Source organism: Polypterus senegalus, chromosome 13 (assembly GCF_016835505.1).
Source record: "Polypterus senegalus isolate Bchr_013 chromosome 13, ASM1683550v1, whole genome shotgun sequence".
In the NCBI taxonomy this organism is placed as follows: domain Eukaryota; kingdom Metazoa; phylum Chordata; class Cladistia; order Polypteriformes; family Polypteridae; genus Polypterus; species Polypterus senegalus.
In genome coordinates this window covers 17,045,311-17,066,844 of record NC_053166.1, presented here as the reverse complement: position 1 = coordinate 17,066,844, position 21,534 = coordinate 17,045,311, and the positions used below count along the sequence as shown (strand labels likewise).

Here is a 21,534-nt window from a genome sequence, read left to right as displayed (position 1 = left end):
ACACGGTCACTCCTCTGAAACCCCTCTTAAACGGTGATACAATGGGAAACGAATAGTTTTTTTTTTTTTTACCTCATCTTTGCTTGATCAGCTGATGGCTTGCTGCTGCCGCCGTGCCACGTGATCTACATCTCACATGCTATATGCTACATACAGGGATCCGATGGCTCAGCAGAGGGCGGATTCTGAAAAGTTTCTTGGCACTTTTGGGTGAAATAAAGGAGTTCATGCAGAGAAGAGGACACCTCCCTATTGGACGACATTGAGTGGTTGCTTGATCTTGCCCTTTTAACAGACGTCACAGAAAAACTGAACAATTTGAACTGTGAGCTGCAAGGCACAGGTAAGACTGTCACAAACATGATAAGTGCTGTAAAAGCTTTTAAAGCTAAAATGAACATTTTCTCTGTGCATTTACAAAGAAAAAGTGTTGTGCACTTTTCCTCTGTGGAAAAAGTTCTAAGTGACAATGCTTCTGCATCTGTGGCTTTTGATGAAGCTGTAGAAAAATACCGCCAAGTGGTTAACAGACTGATGCAAGAGTTTGAGAATAGATTTGGTGATTTTGATCAAATTGAGCCATTGGTGTCATTCATTTCAAATCCTTTTATGTCAGTGGACATTACAGGCACAGCTGAGAACCTAAGTACAACCTTCAGCTTGGATGCAGGGCAGGTAGAAATGGAAATAATAACTTTGGAAAATGACCTGCACCTCAAAGCACATCTGAGCAGCCCAAACTTTTGGAACCTAATGGACACAGAAAAGTACAAAGCTGTCTGCACAGAAGCTATGAAGGTTGCTTATATTTTTGGATCCACCTATCTCTGTGAATCAGCCTTTTCGAACACGAACTTCATAAAAAATAAACACAGAACACGCCTAACTGATTCACATCTGCAGGAGTCACTGAGAGTGGCAGTGTCAAATTATACACCAGAATACACCAAACTAATGGACAACATGGAATGGCAGGTTTCTCACTAACTGGCAGACAAGACTTAACAGTGTTTTAGTAAAACACCATGTCACCTGGTCAATTGATCATTGTTCATTGAATAAGTCAGATTCAAAGTTGGAATTGACACAATCTCATGTTTAGGGGAAAAACACAGTTGAGCTCTGTTTATTGTTGAATGAAACTGTGACATGTTCATTTGCACAAAATAAATGTCACTTTGACAATGAAACATAAATATTCTCATTTACAAATAATTGTCAAAAAATGCCGTTCTTTGTAAAAAATGTGAGTAATGTACGCTTTTTGGATAAAAAAAAAAAAAATATATATATATGTGTGTGTGTATATATATATATATTTATATATGTGTAAATATATATATATGTGTATATATATATGTGTATATATGTATATGTGTACTGTATATATATATATATATATGTATACTAGCAAAATACCCGCGCTTCACAGCAGCGAAGTACTGCCTTAAAGTTTTTATTAAGAAGAAAATTAAACCTTTTTAAACTGAGGGAAAATATAGCAATAATTATTTGTTAAGGATCTCTTTGTATACCACATTGTGAGTTCGGCCCTCTGGTTGTAATATGACCAAGTTGTGCGCTGAGCTTACTCTTGAGCATGCAACGTACAGTTGGCCATGTGAACAGTAATCTTGCCTCAAATCTCACAGCTTGGATCGCTGCTGTCATAATCGGTTTGAGTTTCATGGTTTGTTTCAATGACGACAGTATTTGTAGGACTTGTGTTGAAGAGACATTCGGCATCTGTCAAGCGTTGTAAGCATACAACCAGTTTCATCGATAACTTCACATCCAGCTTTTGAGAGTTTAAACATTCCTAAACACCAAAGTGTCCACTACTGAAATCGTCACCTGTCAATCTAAGATGTTTAAGAGGCATTGGCGGTTGTCGAAAGGTGTAAAATATTTGGCCATTTCGGTACACTTGAAAGCGACAACCGAACAATTCAGCTGCAGCCATCAACTCACATGCAGATCCATAGGTGAAGGGCTTAAGCATTTCACTCTTCTAGTGCTCCTGAGTAGTCTAATTATCTCCTGTACCGTCATCAGTCCACACCTTGAACCTGTCCCAGTCATTCAATACATAAGACACAATGGATATCAAGAGTGAGCCTGATATGGCCGTGCAATATGTAACAGAGAATGGAAAAGGTAGGTGCCATCTCCGGGCATGGAAACCACTCGGTAAGTGACAGTTCTTTGATCGATGGTGATCACCTTGATAGACATGTTAATGAGGGTACGGTTGTAAGGATAAAGGAAATGGGTACCTGAACAATGTAAAGTAAGTCTAAAATACCTACACAATAACTATAATCGTAATAAATGAACAATAAAACAGCGGAGAAGCCGTGGATTAAATAAAAAGGCTGCAGTTATCAGCAGGGAGACATGAATCCCGTGGCGAAGCAAGGAATGGAATGTAGAGACCGGATCGATGGACAGCCTTATATAGGCAGGCAGCCAACAACGTGGTAGGCGTTGGAATGGGGGACCCAACGCCACCTCACACGGTGACCGAGCTGCAGGCTATGGTCGTATATATGTACGTAAATAGGATTCAGTTAGCATTGAGGAACCCGCGTACCAAATTTCTTGAAGATGGGCCCATAAGTAACAAAGACCATTGAAAAGTTCAATATGCCGGCAGACAGTGGCATCATACCACCGAAATAACTACGTACATTGGTTTTGGTTAGCGCAGGGAAGCCGGCTACCAAATTTTGTGAAGATGGCAGACGTTGTCGACCGTTATGACCGTTACGTGTAGAATTTCGAAATGAAACCTGCTTAACTTTTGTAAGTAAGCTGTAAGGAATGAGCCTGCCAAATTTCAGCCTTCTACCTACACGGGAAGTTGGAGAATAAGTGACATTGGAAAGTTCAATATGGCGGCCGACAGTGGCGTCATACCATCGAAATAAGTATGTACATTGGTTTCGGTTAGCGCAGGGAAACTGCCTTCCAAATTTTGTGAAGATGGGGCCGTAAATGAGAAAGTTCAACATGGCGGATGTTGTCGACCGTTATCGACCGTTATGACCGTTACGTGTAGAATTTCGAAATGAAACCTGCTTAACTTTTGTAAGTAAGCTGTAAGGAATAAGCCTGTGTATATATATGTGTGTGTGTATATACTGTATATGTGTGTGTGTATATATATATATATATATAATGTTTTGAGCTGGTAGCCCTCAAGCCATTTGGTAATCTTAAGGTAGCTCTCCTGGCTTTAAAAAGGTTGGTGACCCCGGTGTAGGGAGTATTCTACGTGTCTGTGTTGGGAGAATACGGGTAAGGAATTAAGTGTGACACCTCCACTAACTGTTGTTCTGTCTGTCTGCACTGAGATTACATCCTTTGAGCACAAAGCCACAGCCCTTCTAGTCCCATTGGAAGTTGGTGTTCAATTGCAGAGCTCCTTCTGAGGACCACAGAGATCTAAGCCTCTAAAAACCTTTTGAAGACTATATTAAGACGATTGTTTTGTTTAGCTTGATTTCTGTCCCTCAGACACATTTTTTTGTTTTTGTTTTACATTTATCTTTTTATCAATCTATCTAAATAATTGGCTATTAAACAGAGTAACCAACTGGTGTGCCAACTCTTTCAGATTTACTTTTTTTCAAAGGTCAACCTTGTGCGCATCACCAGATGAATACCGGACAGTAAACACCTGAACTAACAACCTATTAATACCCTTAACTAATTTCTAGTACCTCTAGAACTTGCACTGTTTCTTTGATATTGCTAAACATAAGTTTAGAGGCAAAACAAAAAAAAACAATTATAATTTTAATTAGGGTAATCCCTCACTGAACCTACATTTAATCTAATTATCTCTTTCAATAGATAAACCATGAACAATGTGGGTGATCTTAACATTCAAAAAACATTCATCTAGATAAGAACTGTTCAAATGAGCACTTAACATCATCTTTGTCTCTTACAGTAGCCATGTGTAAGCCCCTCTTCATCTATTAATTTCCTGTGACTTTAGTAATGGGAACCATCCGTTCTCACAGATCCAGCCCTGGACTGAAGGATTCATTGAGGATTTATCTATGAAACATTTTATGCTGAAGGGTACTGGAAGCAGCTGATTAGTTAAATTGATTTGCTCAGGTTAGTGTATTGTAGATAACTGAACTTAGGCTGATGAAGATCTCGCTTTCTGTGGGCTCTTTATTTTTCATCTCTTTTCCTTAATGTACTGCTTCACCTTGGAATACAAAGCACATGTAACAGCAATGCTGTGCTTGTCTTGACTTTGTATATTCTAACACACTAAGGCCTTTTAAAAAATAATACTAATATGCTTACTGTGGTGGGCTGGCCCCCTGCCCAGGCTTTGTTTCTTGCCTTGCGCCCTGTGATTGGCTCCAGCAGACCCCCGTGACCCTGTAGTTAGGATATAGCAGGTTGGAAAATGGATGGATATGCTTACTATGTATGATGCAAAAATAATATAGTAATAATGATACTATTAATCTTCATATCTATACTAATAAAAGGCAAAGCCCTCACTGACTGACAGACAGACTGACTGACTGACTGACTGACTCATCACTAATTCTCCAACTTCCCGTGTAGGTAGAAGGCTGAAATTTGGCAGGCTCATTCCTTACAGCTTACTTACAAAAGTTGGGCAGGTTTCATTTTGAAATTCTACACGTAATGGTCATAACTGGAACCTACTTCCGACCATATATACGGCTATAGCCTGCAGCTCGGTCACCGTGTGAGGCGGAGTTGCGTCCCACATCATCACGCCTCCCACGTAATTGAGTGCCTGCCCATATAAGGTAAATATTCGTGGGTGAAGGACTGTGCTTATACATCAGAACGTAGAGAACAAGGAAGAGCTCCAAAGAGCGCTGAAAAAAAAACGCATTACGCAATTGAGAAGGCAGCAAAAGAATATGAAGCGAGTGACGCATACAAGCATATTCATAAGTGCAGCTACTGCGGAAACAAAGCACGGTGTAAACCGTAAGTTTAAATTAAGTTTATAGACACGCTGCCGCTCGCGTTTCTCATGCCTATGACGAATATGATATTCGCGAGATACAAATTTAATGAGAAGACGCGAGGTATAAACGAGACTTTGGATCACTTTGTAACGGAGTTAAAATTGCTGTAGCGAGAAACTTTTAAGTGCTGGGTCTTAGCTAACATTAAATAAAGCCGTGGACATCGCAAGATCACACAAGAGAGCAGCTCACGTGAACTGACTGTGAACGCAGTACGTAGAGAACAAGGAAGAGCTCCAAAGAGCGTTGAACAAAAAACGCATTACGCAATTGAGAAGGCAGCAAAAGAATATGAAGCGAGTGACGCATACAAGCATATTCATAAGTGCAGCTACAAGGTGTAAAGCTTAACTTTAAATTAAGTTCATAGATACACTGCCGCTGGCGTTTGTCATGCCTAAGACGAATACGATATTCGCGAGATACAAGTTTAATGAGAGGACGCGGGGTATAAACGACACTCTTGATCACTTTGTAACTAAGTTAAAATTGCTGGTGAAGGACTGTGCTTATTCAAACGAAGAAGAGATGGTCAGGGATAGACTAGTGTTTGGCACAAACTCAGCAGAAGTGCGACAGAAACTTTTAAGTGCCTGGTCTGAGCTAACATTAAATAATTGCTGGTGAAGGACTGTGCTTATGCAAACGAATAGAAAGCAAATGTTACGTTATTTTTAAAATGTTTCCTTTTCTTTTTCATAACTTCTTTAACACACTTCTTCTCCGCTGCGAAGCGCGGGTATTTTGCTAGTTTGTAATATAACAGAATGTTTAAGGTATGATGAATATTCTGAAATATTAATTATGAATATGAAATATTCTACCCAAATATGTTTTGTTATATATTTTACTTCCCCCATGTAGTTTACAAATGTGTTCAACAACAAAAAGTTATTGTGTTAAGGGAGTAACACCTGGTGAAATTCACTGAAGGATGTTGGCTCAGTATAGAAGTGAAAACAGTATGGCCTAACAAAACGTTTATGAAAGGGAAGATACGCCCACACTGACATGGTGAATGCTTTCATCAGAGAAGACCATTGGATTATTTTGTCTTCTGTTGCTGCACATTTGTCTCTCAGCTATGGATCTGCACATGCGGCAGTGCAAGATGACATGGGGTTCTGTAAAGTCTGTGCAAGATGGGTACCCAAACAGCTTACTTACCTGTACAAGCCAACATGCGTCAGTGAATTTCAGCAGGTTTCACTCCCTCTGCCTAAACAAATCTCACTACAGTGTATTGTTCAACAATGGTGCAATCTAGCAGCAGTTCATTTGACCTTGCTTTCAGCTAGACTAATGGCAGAGAGCTGCACTGTGCATGTTCAAACTACACATAAGACATAGCAAACGTGATGTATTGCGTCAGATTCTGTCCATTTTCAAATGAACTTAACTTTTTGATTTACCTTTCATTTACCCTTATGTGGAAAGGTAAAAAGCGAGGGTCCTGTCAGTGGTAATCTGTTCACTTGGGTCCATTAAGAAAGAATTAGAAAAGTACTTGGAGGGTACAGGTAAACCGTGATGCAAATCAAAATCGAAGTGCAGATTTAGAATTTGTTATCCAAGAGATCTTTAAACTATAATAACAACAAGGGGTTAATTTAGTTTTGACTGTCCACAAACTTGAAAGTGTATGACGCTGACCTTCATACACTCATGGTAGTGATGTCACATGTTACACACTGTCACACAAATGCGAGTAGGAGGCAGCTGAAGGGCTTAAGTAATAATAATACAACATCTGACCAGGGGAGGGCGGGGTGCACTGACTGTCTTTCTCAGTTCCCTCAGACTGGTTCCGGTACCACAGAAGATGTCACATCTGGGCTTCACACCCTTGATGACGACACTTCCGGCCCAGAAGAAACTACTTCCGGTCCTGCCCCCTCTGTGGCATCACTTCCAGTCCAGAAGACGTTGTTTTCGGGTCCCGCCCCTTCGATGGTGTCACTTCCGGTCCAGACGGTGTCGCTTCTCAGTCCCGCCCCTTCAATGATGTCACTTGCTGTATGAGCCTTTAAAGCCACCATTTAACCACCAAGAAAACAGTTCTATTTTGGACTCAGTGTTGTGAACACCTCTGTTCAATTTCAAAACCTTTTTGCAGCCAGGGATATTATACCGGTGGCTGCCCCAAACCTTTTTATAATGTCTGGTCTGTGTTTATATCACAGTGGCGTAGTCGGCAGGATTTCTCGGGAAAGGTCTGCAGGGAACTGAGAAAGACAGTCAGTGCACCCCGCCCTCCCCTGGTCGGATGTGGTATTATAATTACTTCAGCTGCCTCCTACTCGCATGTGTGTGACAACACTCCTAGTCGTCCTGCCCAGAAAAAGCTTGTAAACCCTGCATCACAAACAGCAAACAATGGCGGTGATCATAATAAAAACAAATAAAGCATTGAAAACCTTTATGAAGGTTACAGGTAGGGTTTTTAAAACCAACAATGATGTATGCAGCCGAGACATGGGCAGTAAAGGGAGCACAGGAAAAGTCGTTGGATGTGGCAGAACTGAGAATTTTCAGAAGGATGTTTGGAGTTACAAAACAGTACAGAATAAGAAACGAGACAACTTAAGTACAACAAAGTACATTCAACTGGTATGGACATGGGATGAGGAGAGACAATGAATATGTAGGCAACAGAGTGATTGGAATGGAAATCCAGGAGAAGAGAAGCCAAGTGAGGCCAAAGCGGAGGTGGATGGACAAAGTAACAGAAGATCTGAAGGAAAAGGGTCTGACTGGCAAAGAGGTGCAGGACTGAGCTGTGTGGAAAAGCCTGATTAAGCACATTGACCCCATACAGAAGTGGGAAAAGATGAAGAGAAAGAAGAAGAAGAAGAAGAAGAAGGAGTCTTTACAGTACATGTAGCTCATAACAAATCTTAGTGGTGAAGCAAAGTATTTGTTTCTAATTACATTTCCAGTATTCTATGAACTGTATTTATTTTCATATTATATGTGTAGAAAACACACACCATTTATCATTTAATGATAAAAATAAATAAGAGCTCCCATGGTAGTATTTCATATTTGTTAAACATGAACTTCTGTAGCTCGAATGTAAGAATGGGCTATAATTAATATTCATTACTAACTGTGCAGCTGCTTAATCTTGTGAAGACACTAATGTCTGAATAATTCTATGGTTAAATGGGGCAAACAAGATTTTTTTCTTCTCTTTTAGCACGTCTGTGTACACACAAAACTGTTTAAAGCTTTTCACATCTTAACATTATGTACAATGCAGAGTGAAGTGCAAGCAAAATTGAATCTCTTATTAAGATAGCTCAAAAAGCTAGAGATTCTTCAAATAACATTACCCTTTTTTAAAGAATGTAGAAAACTAATGTACCATGAGTTCTTCAGTTTCTGAGAAAAAAAAAAAAAAGATTCCAATTCATTTAACTTAAAATGTTACTCATGTACTAAATGTTTGCTATGGAAACTACTTCAGTGTCAGATACAATACATTTTTAGTAGCACATTTCACACTCAATTAAAGAAGGCAAGATCCCAGACATAGCGAATGGCCTAGTTTCTGTTGCTTTGTCAAAACATTACAAGAGCCGCACCTTGTGCTACGAATCCCCTTGAGATACACCTACTATAGGGGGGAAAACAAAAGGAAACGAAAAAACCTTTGCCCTGATTTACATGAAACAGATTATTAACTTCGGAAAACTTGCAAAAGGCCTACTGATTTGCTGTTTTATCTCACACAAGACACCTAAGTGGTGTCAACTTCACAGGCAGCCTGACAAAATCCGCATCCCAAATTTCAAACATTGTTTTCTGAGAGAGTCATTTTTTTATCACCAGTCAATGTCACATTACACACGTCAGAGTCTTTACTCTTCACAAAAGTGTTCGATGTAACTAACTTAATTGTGCAGTCCATTATGAATTTAACACACGCCCTAAGATATTTCATTCAAGAAATGTCGCTTTTTTTATATAATAGAGAGATATGTTTTCATTTGATTGTCTAATATTGTAGTTTGAGTCAATGCAAGGAGCAGTTTGTTAGTTAGGTTATGTTAAATTGATTGAAATATTTACCTAGTGTCACGCGACGCCGAGTAGGAGGCAGCGGATTGATTCGATAGCACCTGGGAAACCATTCCGCCAGGGAATGGCGGGGTATTAACTTTCTCCCTCTGCTTCCTCATAGAAAGAAAGACCTTCCTGCACCATAGGCCTGGATTGACCGCAGTGCGATACTTCCGCCCTTCCTCCGCCATCTTGCCCTGACGTCATCCTTCCCATCCTCCCTTGCGGTCCTTCCCGCATCCCTCCACTTCCGGCTCCTCCCCAATAAAATGGCGCGACGCCAGGAGTCGGCGCGCATATGAACTGTTTGTTTATAATTTTGACCAGTTTTTGTTTGTGTTTACAATATACGGGCCGGAAAACCCCAACCCTTGCTACTGTCTCCTCGGTCCTTTACAAGTGGCGAGTCGGCAGGATAGAGATCCCGGAATGACGGAGGGACAGGACCTCAACACGTGCTGCAGGATGAATGACCAGCTCCAGGCTGCAGCTGCGCAAGCCGCCACCACCGGGAGCTGGAGGCCACGAGGCCAGGTTAGTGGAAGCCCAACGGGCGAGACCAGACCCGCCCAGGCAGCCGCCTCATCCTATGGTCCGATGGGCCCTTCGAGGACGCCGATGCCTACCTGGGCATGTTTGAGAGGACGGCCACCCGGAGCAGTGGCAGCGGTCCAGTGGGCGCCCATCTTGGCGCCATACCTGAAGGGACCCGCTGCGGGCCTATTATGACCTCCCTGAGGAGGAGGCCGCTAATTACGACCTCCTCAAGCCCAAATACTGGCCCGCTACGGCATTAGCCCGGCCAGCAGGCGGCGAATGGCGGAACTGGGTCTTTGACCCGAAAAGCCCGCCGCGCCCAGGCGCTCGAAGTTCTGGGGCAAGATGGGCCGCTGGCTACGGCCAGAGAGCCCGACGGGCGGAAAGTGGTCGAGCGGGTGGCCTGTGAAGGCCTGGTCAATGCGATGCCCAGTTCCCTCGCCCAGCAGGTCCGGGACACGCCTATCAGAACATGTCGGGCCTCCTCGACGCCCTGGAGCGCCAGTTGGCGGTCCTCCGACTTGGGGGTCAGAAAAGCCTGCTCGCGGGAACCGCAGGGACGGGCGGCCACCCGAGCCCCTCGACGCGCTGCAGAAGCGCCAGCCAGAGCCAGAGAGAGGCCGGGTCCGCGCGCTGTTTCAAGTGTGGCGAGACCGTCACCTGCTGCCAAACTGCCCCATCACATCGCCCGGAGCCTATGGACTGCAGCTGGACATCATCGGAGAGGTATTGTACCCGCCGCATCCCTTGGCGAGTCGAACACGGGAGTGGTGTTGCTAAATGGGCACGCCGTGGTGGCTTTGTTTGATTCCGCAGCAACATTACCATTGTTGCTCGCCGCTTTGTCTTACCGCAACAGTGGTTAAAACAGCATTTGTTGGTCACCTGTGTGCATGGGGGACTAGGTCATATCGTTCGCCACTGCTATGTCACCTGGAAGGGGAACCAATCCAAATGACGGTCGCTGTGTTACCTGACCCCCTTCCCAGTGATTCTGGGACAAGACTGGTCTAAAAGAATCAGCGGTAAGCCATTCGCGCTCCCGGGCCTCGTTGGATCTTGTTATGAGGGGAAAAGGCACCCTCCCGCGGCCTCCACGCCGTGCACAAGGGCAGGCCCTATGGGCGCTGGTGTCTCGGGGGACCTTTCCGTGGCTACGGACCATTAACCCGAAGGATTCCCCGGAGAAGGGACTAGCCAGGAACTCTTCCCGGCCCAGGCCCCAAGACCCTCTCGGCGCCTGGACCATCAATTTCGGTCCACGCCGCCTCCTTTAAGAGGGAGCAGTGGAATGATGACTCCCTGCGCTTTGCCCGAATGCGTCGTTCTGCCTAACAGCTCAACAGCGGACGGATCCACACGCGGGAACCCTTCTTTGTCCTTGAGAATGATCTGTTGTACCGAAAGTGGCTACCCATGAGGGCGAGGTGCGGAAGTTGTTGCTAATTCCGCGCACCTTCCGGCGGGAGATATGCGAGTTGGCACATGCTCACCTCCTAGGCGCCCACCTCGGGGCCGAAAAACACTGGAGAGGATTAAGCCCGCTTTTACTGGCCTGGGATCAATGAGGAGGTCCGGCGGTTCTGTCAATCCTGTCCGAGTGCCAGACCCGCCAGATTCCTAGGAGGGACCGTGCTCCTCTAGTCCCTATTCCCCTCGTGGACATCCCTTTGAAAGGATAGGGGTCGATTTGGTGGGACCCTGGAGCCCTCAACCCGTGGCCACAAGTATATCCTAGTCATGGTGGACTATGCCACCCGGTACCCAGAGGCGGGTCCCCCGCGCCCGCTAATACTAAAAGCATCGCACGGGAACTGGTTAATTTGTTTTCACGCGTGGGCATACCCAAGGAGGTCCTCACGGACCAGGGTACGCCCTTCACTTCGGATACGTTCAAGGAGGTAGCCAAATTACTGCAGATAAAGCACCTGAAAGCGCCAGTCTATCACCCGCAAACTGACGGGTTGGTGAACGATTTAATCAGACGCTTAAGCAGATGCTCCGCAAGGTAGTCAGCGCTGACGGCAGGAACTGGGACCAGCTCCTCCCGCCGTGCTTTTGCCTACCGGGAGGTACCCCAGGCCTCTACAGGCTTCTCCCCTTTGAATTACTATACGGGCGACAACCCCGGGAATCCTCGACATCCTAAAAGAAGGCTGGGAGGCCGAGGCTCTTCCCTCCTCTAACATTTTGAGTACGTGAGCAACTGCGCGACCGACTCACAAAGATCAGGCCCCTCCTAAAAGAGCACGTGACGTGCGCAAGCAGCGCAGGCCCGGTGTTACAACCGCAACTCCGTCCTCAGGGAGTTCCGCCGGGGACCGAAGTTATGGTGCTCGTCCCGACCTCCCACTCGAAGATGCTCGCTCACTGGCAAGGGCCTTACGAGGTTAAGGAGAGAAAAGGACTCGCCGACTATTTAGTGAAACAGCCCAATCGTCGACCGAGTGAGAGGATCTATCATGTCAACCTGTTAAAGCCCTGAGAGATAGAGAGGAGCTCCCAGCTCCCGTAGGTCACTCTCCCTTTCGCAAGCACAACTGCCCTTAACCTCGGCGAAGAGCTGACCCCAAGCAGCGGCAGGAGTTAGCCCAAACACTCCGAGCCATCCCGAGGTAGTGAGCGAGTCACCCGGCCGGACCGCTGATTGAGCACGATATAGTCACGGAGCCCGGGTAATCGTCCGGGAGAGGCCCTACCGACTCCCGGAGGCAAAACGCGCAGAGGTCGAACTGGAGGTGAAACGTATGTTGGACATGGACATAATTGAAGAGAGCCATAGTCCCTGGTCCAGCCCTATTGTCCTCGTCTCCAAGCCAGACGGCTCCTGGAGGTTCTGTAATGACTTTAGACGCCTGAATCAGATCTCCAAGTTCGATGCCTACCCCATGCCCCGCATTGACGACCTCCTTGAGCGGCTGGGTACGGCTCGTATCTGACTACCCTTGACATGACAAAAGGGTATTGGCAAATTCCTTTAACGGCATCCGCAAAGGAGAAAACGGCCTTTAGCACCCCTAGCGGGCACTGGCAGTACAAGGTCCTCCCATTTGGGCTGCACGGGGCCCCGGCGACCTTCCAACGTCTGGTAGATAGAGCGCTGAAGCCCCACCAGTCCTATAGCGCCGCCTACCTGGATGACGCGTTGTCATCTATTCCGCACCTGGGAGGAGCATCTACTGCAGGTCGCAGCTGTCCTCCGAACACTGGCTAAAGCCGCCTCCGCATAAACCCCGGAAGTGTTTTTGGATTAAAGGAGGCCAAATATTTAGGCTACCTCGTGGGACAAGGACAGGTGCGCCACAGAGCTCCAAAGTTAAAGACATCTTAGAATGGCCCGTCCGAGTACCAAGAAACAGGTGCAGGCTTTCTTGGGGCTTGCGGGTTACTACCGCCGGTTTGTTCCTCGTTTCTCCGAAAGAGCAGCACCCTTGACTGACCTGACAAAAAAGGGCGCTCCCCTATACGTGGTGTGGACCGACAAAGCAGAACACGCGCTCAGTGACCTAAAGAAGGCCCTAACGCCGGCACCTGTGTTACGGACGCCCGATTTTGGGCTCCCGCTTATTCTCCAGACCGACGCCGGACACAGGCCTGGGTGCCGTGCTGAGCCAAAGCGCCGATGGTGTCGAGCACCCTGTGATGTACCTTAGCCGGAAACTGATGGACCGGGAGACCCGGTACGCGGCAGTGGAGAGGGAGGCCTTGGCCATTAAGTGGGCAGTGACCCACCTCCGTTACTACCTGCTGGGTCGCGAATTCGCTCTGGTGACTGATCACGCTGCACTTCAGTGGATGTCCCTACACAAAGAGTCGAATCCGCGGGTCACCAGGTGGTTCCTGGACTTACAGCCGTATAAGTTCACTGTCACTTATCGGCGGGCACCCTTCAGGCCAATGCCGATGCCCTCTCTCGTATTCACGACCTCTCGGTTAGGTCCGCCCAACCTGACGGTCCTGGGCTAAGGGGGGGATCGTGTCACGCACGCGCGAGTAGGAGGCGCGGATTGATTCGATAGCACCTGGGAAACCATTCGCCGCCAGGGAATGGGGGTATTAACTTTCTCCCTCTGCTTCCTCATAGAAAGAAAGACCTTCCTGCACCATAGGCCTGGATTGACCGCAGTGCGATACTTCCGCCCTTCCTCCGCCATCTTGCCCTGACGTCATCCTTCCCATCCTCCCTTGCGGTCCTTCCCGCATTCCTCCACTTCCGCTCCTCCCCAATAAAATGGCGACGCCAGGAGTCGGCGCGCATATGAACTGTTTTGTTTATAATTTTGACCAGTTTTTGTTTGTGTTTACAATATACGGGGCGGAAAACCCCAACCCTTGCTACTGTCTCCTCGGTCCTTTACACTAGTTATGTTAAAATATTTGTGGCACGGTGGCACAGTGGTAGCGCTGCTGCCTTGCAGTAAGGAGGCCCGGGTTTGCTTCCCAGTTCCTCCGTGCATGGAGTTTGCATGTTCTCCCCGTGTCTGCGTGAGTTACCTCCGGGTGCTCTGGTTCCCTCCCACAGTCCAAAGACATGCAGGTTAGGTGAGTTGGCAATCTTAAATTGGGCTTGGTGTGTGTGTGCCCTGCAGTGGGCTGGTGCCCTGCCCAGAGATTTGTTTCCTGCCTTGCGCCCTGTGTTGGCTGGGTTTGGCTCTAGCAGACCCCCCCGTGACCCTGTGTTAGGATATAGCAGGTTGGATAATGGATGAATGTTAAAATATTTGTCTATATATTATTATATAGTTAATAGAAAGTTCTGTTATAACCCCTACAAGCTACTCCGTCAAGGGAATACTCTATTTCTTGTCATTCTGACTACAGACTAGTTCAGTCTACAGGTGGTAAGGCATGAAGGCCAAACAGTTTCAAACCGTACTTAACATTGTGAGCATGCTGAAGTGAAGCTAAAGGAAAGTAAGACAACTTTTAAGTATGGCACACAATGGAAGTTTAACATGAGAAAGTGAAGATTGTAATCAGAGAAGAAATCTTATATCTGCCTTTTATTCAGCATGTGTAGTAACCTTTCCTGAATTTTTATGATCTGTTCTTTTTTTAATTTCACTAAACGTTATCATCTATCTATCTATCTATCTATTATATAGTGCCTTTCACATCTATCTATCTATCTATCTAAAACAGTGGAGAAGCCGTGGATTAAATAAAAAGGCTGTAGTTATCAGCAGGGACACGTGAATACCGTGGCAAAGCAAGGAAAGGAATGAAGAGACCGGAGCGACGGACGGCCTTATATAGGCAGGCAGCCAACAACGTGGGAGACGTTGGGATGGGGGACCCAACGGCTCCTCACACGGTGACCGAGCTGCAGGCTATGGACGTATATATGTACGTAAGTAGGATTCAGTTGGTGTTGGGAACCCGCGTACCAAATTTCTTGAAGATGGGCCAATAAGTAACAAAGACTGTTGTAAAGTTCAATATGGCGGCCGACAGTGGCGTCAAACCATCAAAATAAGTATGTACATCGGTTTCGGTTAGCGCAGGGAAGCCGCCCAAACAAATTTCGTGAAGATGGGGCCATAAATAAGAAAGTTCAACATGGCGGACATTGTCGACCGTCTATCTATCTATCTATTATATAGTGCCTTTCACATCTATCTATCTATCTATCTATCTATTATATAGTGCCTTTCACATCTATCTATCTATCTATTATATAGTGCCTTTCACATTTATCTATCTATCTATCTAGTAGCACGCCCAATTCCAACGGGTGCAAATGTACCTGTGCTTTACAAAAACAGCTTTATATATATGTACTAGTAATAGGATGTCAGGGCTGTAAGGGTTAATTTGGCTTTCTTGACATTCATCGATACAAAATGAAGCAAGAAATTTGAAAAAAATGAAGACAGACCATTCAGTCCACTTGTTGCTCATTTGTTTAGCTAACAGCTAAGCTGTCCAAATGTCTAACTAATCCAGATTCTTCTTAAAGGTTGTCAAGGTTTCTGCTTCAAGTCTGTCTCTCGTAGATTGTTCCAAAATCCCACAACTGTCTGGGATATGACTCTTTAATGTCAAAGCTAAAAGAGATCTGTGCAAAATTGTCTAAATTAATTAAAATAAAAAACAGAAAATTATTGTTCTCTTAAGTATTAACCTCCAATACCATGACACCCCTAAATTCTCACCAGTGTAGCCTATCGGTATTAGAAATCACATAATTAGTTAAATGGATTTGCTGTGTGGGGTTCTGTAAATGCACCTACAGTATATCTGAAAGGGTCAGCTTATGGTGAGTTGATATGACAGACTAACCTACATTTTAAAGAAATGGACAATTCCAAGTAACTCCATGAAAAACACAAATCAGGGGAAGAAACATGTGCCTTGTTTTTCCAGCAAGACAACAAAGTCAAGAATAAAACCAAAGCTACACACGAATGGCTTCGGATAAACTGAAAGTCCTGCAGTGGCCAAGTCAGAGTCCAGATCTCAATCCGACTGAGAATCTGTGGGTGGACTTCACAAAGGCTGTTCACTCACAATCGCCATGACAACTGACAGAGCCTGAGCAGTTTTACAAAGAAAGGAAGACCAATGGCCGAGACGACAGAGAGAGAGTGATGTGTGCACAGACATAAGGCTGTCATGGCTGCCATCTACTAAATACTGACTTCAGTGTTATGAATAATTGCACAAGCAATTACTGTCTGTTTTATAACAGTAATTAATTTAAACCAGTGACCAGAGACCTTCTTTCACTTTGACATTAAAATCTTTTTTCGTTGATTGATGTCGAAAAAGGCAAATTAAACCAACTAGAATTCAATGTTGTATATGAATAAACTTCCAAGGGAGTGAATACTTTTAATATATATATATATATATATATATATATATATATATATATATATATAAAAGTATTCACTTATATATATATATATATATATATATATATATATATATATATATATATATATATACTGTAGGACCCCAATCATACAAGGTAATGTGGGCTGATGCAACTCAGATAAAACAGATGGCCGCCAAAGTGGACACTTTGCACAAAGAAGGTGGGGGCTCACACAGAGAGAGATCAGCTGATGTCACCAGGGATACGCAGGGATGGGCTCTACATGGCTGATGGATGGATTGGTCCATATAGCTCACACCGCAAAGTGCTCACCTCTGAGCCAGAGAAGACTGTAGTCACCACTACCGCTAGTTAACCACACTACAGATCTTCTTTATGATGCAAGTCCACACAAATTCAATTATTGATAAGAGTTGGATTTGTATTTGGATTATGGACGGGTGGAGTGAAATGGCACTGCTGGGCAGAGAGGGTGGGGGTTGACACAGAGAGCGATCACCAAGGAAGCGGACCACTCACAGTAGTCAGCAATGAGCTCTGGGTGGCTTCAGATGGAGCTCTCCTCAGAGTCATAAGTAGGCAGGTTCGAAGTTTTCACCAGCAGTTCACCACAGCACTTTGAAATGTGACAAAACAAAAATCCTAAGTGAACGAAACAGTTGAACTTGTGTAGACAGTCAATGCTGGAAACATACTGACAATGGCCGAGGGGAGCAGCTGGGGAGGTGTGAGTGAGTCACACCCACATTCCCACAGTCGCCAGCTCCTCGAGTGCTTGCTTGGCATATTTGAGGCTCAAAGTACTGTGTTTATGTACTCTGTACAGTATTCATGGCAAAGCTGTTATGAATTACAAGAAAAGTAGTATAGTACACTTACAGGTTTGCTCCAAAGAACCTCAGGGAGCAGATATTCATGGTCCTACGGTACTATTTTTGTGTGTGTCTATATATATATATATATATATAGTAACCACAAGAGGGTGCCACTGAGCCCCATACAACAGCCACAGTGTCACCCAAACACAACTCTGGGTTCAAATAAAGGATTTTTATTTCTCAGTAACATGCTTTAATGAACACAGCCTAAAATGTATAAGTGTAATCACAGGATTCTCTTGCTCCTTGCCCTCTCCTGATAAGTGTCACCCTCTGTCTCCCGACTCTTGACTCCCTGAGGTGAGGTTGCAGGCTTCTTTTAAACTGGACTCAGGGCTCCTTCCAGTATCACAGCAAAGGTCGTCTTAAGTACTTCCGGGTCATGTGGAAACTTTGTGGGTGTCTTAACGGTGCCAGCTGCCACTTGGGGGAACGAGCCCATGTTCGCCTGGTTCATCTATTATTCTTCTGTCCCATCCGGGATGAATATTGTTAAGCATACAGGCCAGGTTAAGTCTCTACTCTCACCATCCGGGCAAGAAAAAAATCCCCCATCCTGGCCAGGCTGTCTGTTCATCCTCCATGGCACTTGCAATATATATCTACAAAATTTCTATTTTCTTGTTCAGATCTAACATTCACTTTGAAATAAAATAACTAAACTAAAAAATAAATAAAAACTGCTCTAAAAAAGACAAAGTAATTAACTATGAAAAAAGAGTGCATTCTTCTCACTTGAAAGTCATGGATTCCACAGATTTCACTCAGCATTGAGATAAAAGTTGAATTAGGATTTATTATTTATTTTAATGATCTAAATATAACTGACATTAGAAATGGCAAAGGAAACTTAATGATCTCAGTGGAGCTCAATTTGACATTTAGGATTAATCATTGTGAAACAGGACCTTTTTGATGTGTTTTGAATTATCGATCAGACTTTCTAAGTGTGATGATTTATGATGTCGAGATCACTACCACAATAACGTAAAGCATAAAACAAACCACACATTCAAAGATGACCGGCCGTTTCTCATTAGATCTTCTTCAAAACCAAACCAATATGCCACACTTTAAACAAAGTTGAAAAGCTAAACTGTCTTTGTTATTTAATTTAAAACATCTCATGTTGACATAAATCATTTTTGTCAATGTTCCCATAATGAAAAACCAATAAAGAACTAAATGGGTTGAAATTTTTACCATTACTGAAAATAATGACATAAAGCAAAAACTCCTAATTAAATACTTTAGTTCAAAGTCTGTAAAACTGCAACCTTATAGTACACACAGACTGTTTTTTTTTTTATTAATAATGCATTTACTATGAACTTATTTATAAGTAATTACCACAAAAACCTCAAGAACAGTGCCTTATTATGTAAGTGCCAAACATGATTTAATAACACTTAATATTATTTTAAATATACATTAGCCTAGGAACCCTAACAAGAAAAGCAGGGTGACTGATGGAGAATGAATATAAAACGAACACCTGCTCAATCCAATTCAAAGACACAGATGGCAAGGTAGCCCTCTATGCCCCGCATGTAGTGCCCGTCCAATTCAAGGCATCTCTCAGATGCCAGTTAGCCTAACATGCACATTTTTGGGATGCAGATTACCAGAGCAACACACGCGCACACACACACACAAACACACATTAGACGGGGACTGGGAGAGGGTCAGAACCCCAGCAATCAGGAGCTGTGGGGAGCAGTGTTAACCAGTAAGACACCATGTGTTGTTTAAAGTAATATGACAAACCTATATACAGTAATCCGGTTTGCATCAAATCCTTAAAATAGCTGGATTTTTTTATTACATGTTATGAAAGCACGTTTGTCAACTTAAGGACCATTTTTCGATTCACACAGACGGTAGTTTGTTTCCATTACTCATAAATGAAAAGAAGAATAAATGCAGTCATGGTCACACACAGCACACTTGGTCGCGTCGCATTCTACTTCCATGTGTCGTCGTGAACACAGCCACCGGCGCCCATATTTTAAGCTCCTCCTAGAATCTCCAGCAAACGCAGGGATGAGAAACAGGAATATTGTGAACTTCCCTACCTGATTCATCATCAGATTTGTTTTCATTTTCGGAATCAGTCAGGGTGAGAGCAGAATTCTCCCGGCTTGAAAGGCCAGAACTGCGCCGTGACTTTATTCCTCTTCCCCAGAGCCTAATAGCGTGCTCGGGAGACATGGCACCCTCTGTGTCCGAGTCAACATCAGAGCCCACGCTGAGTGAATATCCGCGAGGCAACAGTCCAATATCAGAACAGAAACCACTGCAGTGTGGAGTGGGCTCACAGATCCCCAGTTCGGCCAGTGTAAAATTACCTACAGTTTTGAAAACATAACAAATACCAACAAAAAGAAATAATAAGAAATCTGGTTTGTTTATTATCTTCATAAATTAGTCAAATTAAATCATTATGATTAAAATAATAATAATTCCCCCAACTATCAAATGCATGGAACTATTTATTTTCATAGTATAGGTGCAGATAAAAAAACAACAAAAACAGATATATAAAAACAGATTAAAAAATAAATTATTTCCCCATGGGGACCAATAAAATCATCATCATAATAATAATAATAATAGTAAATCACTGAAACTGAGAGGATCAAGCTGCTACCACCTGGGATGCACTTGGTTTCAAAGCTTCAAGTGTTGACCAGAACTGCACACGATACTCCAGATGTGGTCATTATTTAATCTGGGCATATCATACCTTGATTTATATTCAATTGTTTCATCAGCCTTGGTGAACATTCTGAACTTGCTGTCCACCTGCTACTTCAAGATATTCCACTGGTGGCACCAGGTTTTGAGTGTTTGGTCCTGAGCTGCAATGAGGAGGCTTTCAGTCTCTCCCTTGAGCCAATATATGCTCAGCCATGCGTGGAGTTTGCATGTTCTTCCTGTGTCTGTGTGGGTTTCCTCCCACAGTCCAAAGACATGCAGGTTAGGTGGACTGGCCACCTATGAAACTGGCCCTAGTGTGTGGTTGGTGTGTGTAAGTGTGTTCACCCCGTGATGGAGTGGCACCCTGTCCAGGGTTTGTTCCTGCCTTGCGCCCTGTGCTGACAGGGATAGGCTTCAGCTCCTCCCACAACCCTGCTCTGGACAAAGTGGGTTACCATGAAGTGAGATGGTGGCAGCACGAGTACGTGAGGATGCTTCTCTGTAGCAACCCTTGAAAGGCTAGTGAGGGAAAAATGAATGCAGAAAAATATGGGAAAATTTTGGAAGAAAATCTGATGGGGTAGGCAAGAAACCTGCACCTTAGGGAAAGATTTGTTTTCCAGCAAGACCAAGTGCTCAAACATACTGTAAAGCTGAATCTTCAAAACAACAATGTGAATGTCCTTGAGTGGCTGAGTTAGAGACCAGATCTCATTCTAGATTCAGTTTAACAAAGAAGAACAGGGAGAAATGGCAGTGTGGAGATGTGCAAAGCAGACAGAGAAACGAAAACCTGTGCATGCAGACTCAAAACTGTCATGGCTGCCAAAGGTACGTCTACTAAATACTGACTTGAAGAAGGTGAAGATTTATGACATCAATTATTTTGCATTTTGCATTTTTATATTTGCATTTTCAATTGTATGATATGGTGTTTCAATCATTTTTATTTTGATGTATTATGTTATATCTCAAGTGTCACTGGCTTCCTGTAGTGGCACGTATTAAGTTCAAATCGTAGATGCTTGCCTATGGAGTTGTATATGGAGGCACTTGTGAGGTGCTATGCTCCTTCTCGATCACTCAGATCTGCTCATGAATGGTGCCTGATGATGTTACCTCCGCGTGGTATCAAATCTCAGTCCAGACTTTTCATGTGAAGCTCCTGGATGATGGAACAAGTTGTCTACCTCCATTTGTAACTCCGACTCTGGTGAATGTCTTTCAAAATGATAGCTGTTTTGTAAATCTGGGTATTGTAACTCTCTTATATTTTGCTTTTAGTTTTTCACTTGTGGAAATCAATTTTGTACTCTTGTCCTGTCACACTTGTTCCCAAATAGTCCCTAGACCAGGGCTCTCCAACCTTTTTTCTCCTGAGAGCTACTTTTACAAAATTAAAATGGCCGAGAGCTACTCCTGTTTTCTAACGTTTATTATCATAGCTTATTTCAACCCAAACAAACTGAATATG

At 44.0% G+C, this 21,534-nt stretch overlaps 1 protein-coding gene across 2 annotated transcripts in view; it reads right to left on the bottom strand.

The window, feature by feature from the left end:
- The window catches only part of LOC120542238 (teneurin-2-like), a 1,685,504-nt gene that overhangs the window by 1,101,559 nt on the left and 562,411 nt on the right, over positions 1 to 21,534 (bottom strand). For both annotated transcript variants that reach the window (XM_039774544.1, XM_039774546.1), the window contains exon 4: positions 19,436 to 19,708. In XM_039774544.1, the coding sequence (XP_039630478.1) occupies positions 19,436 to 19,708 (273 nt within the window). The remainder of the gene's footprint in view (positions 1 to 19,435; positions 19,709 to 21,534) is intronic.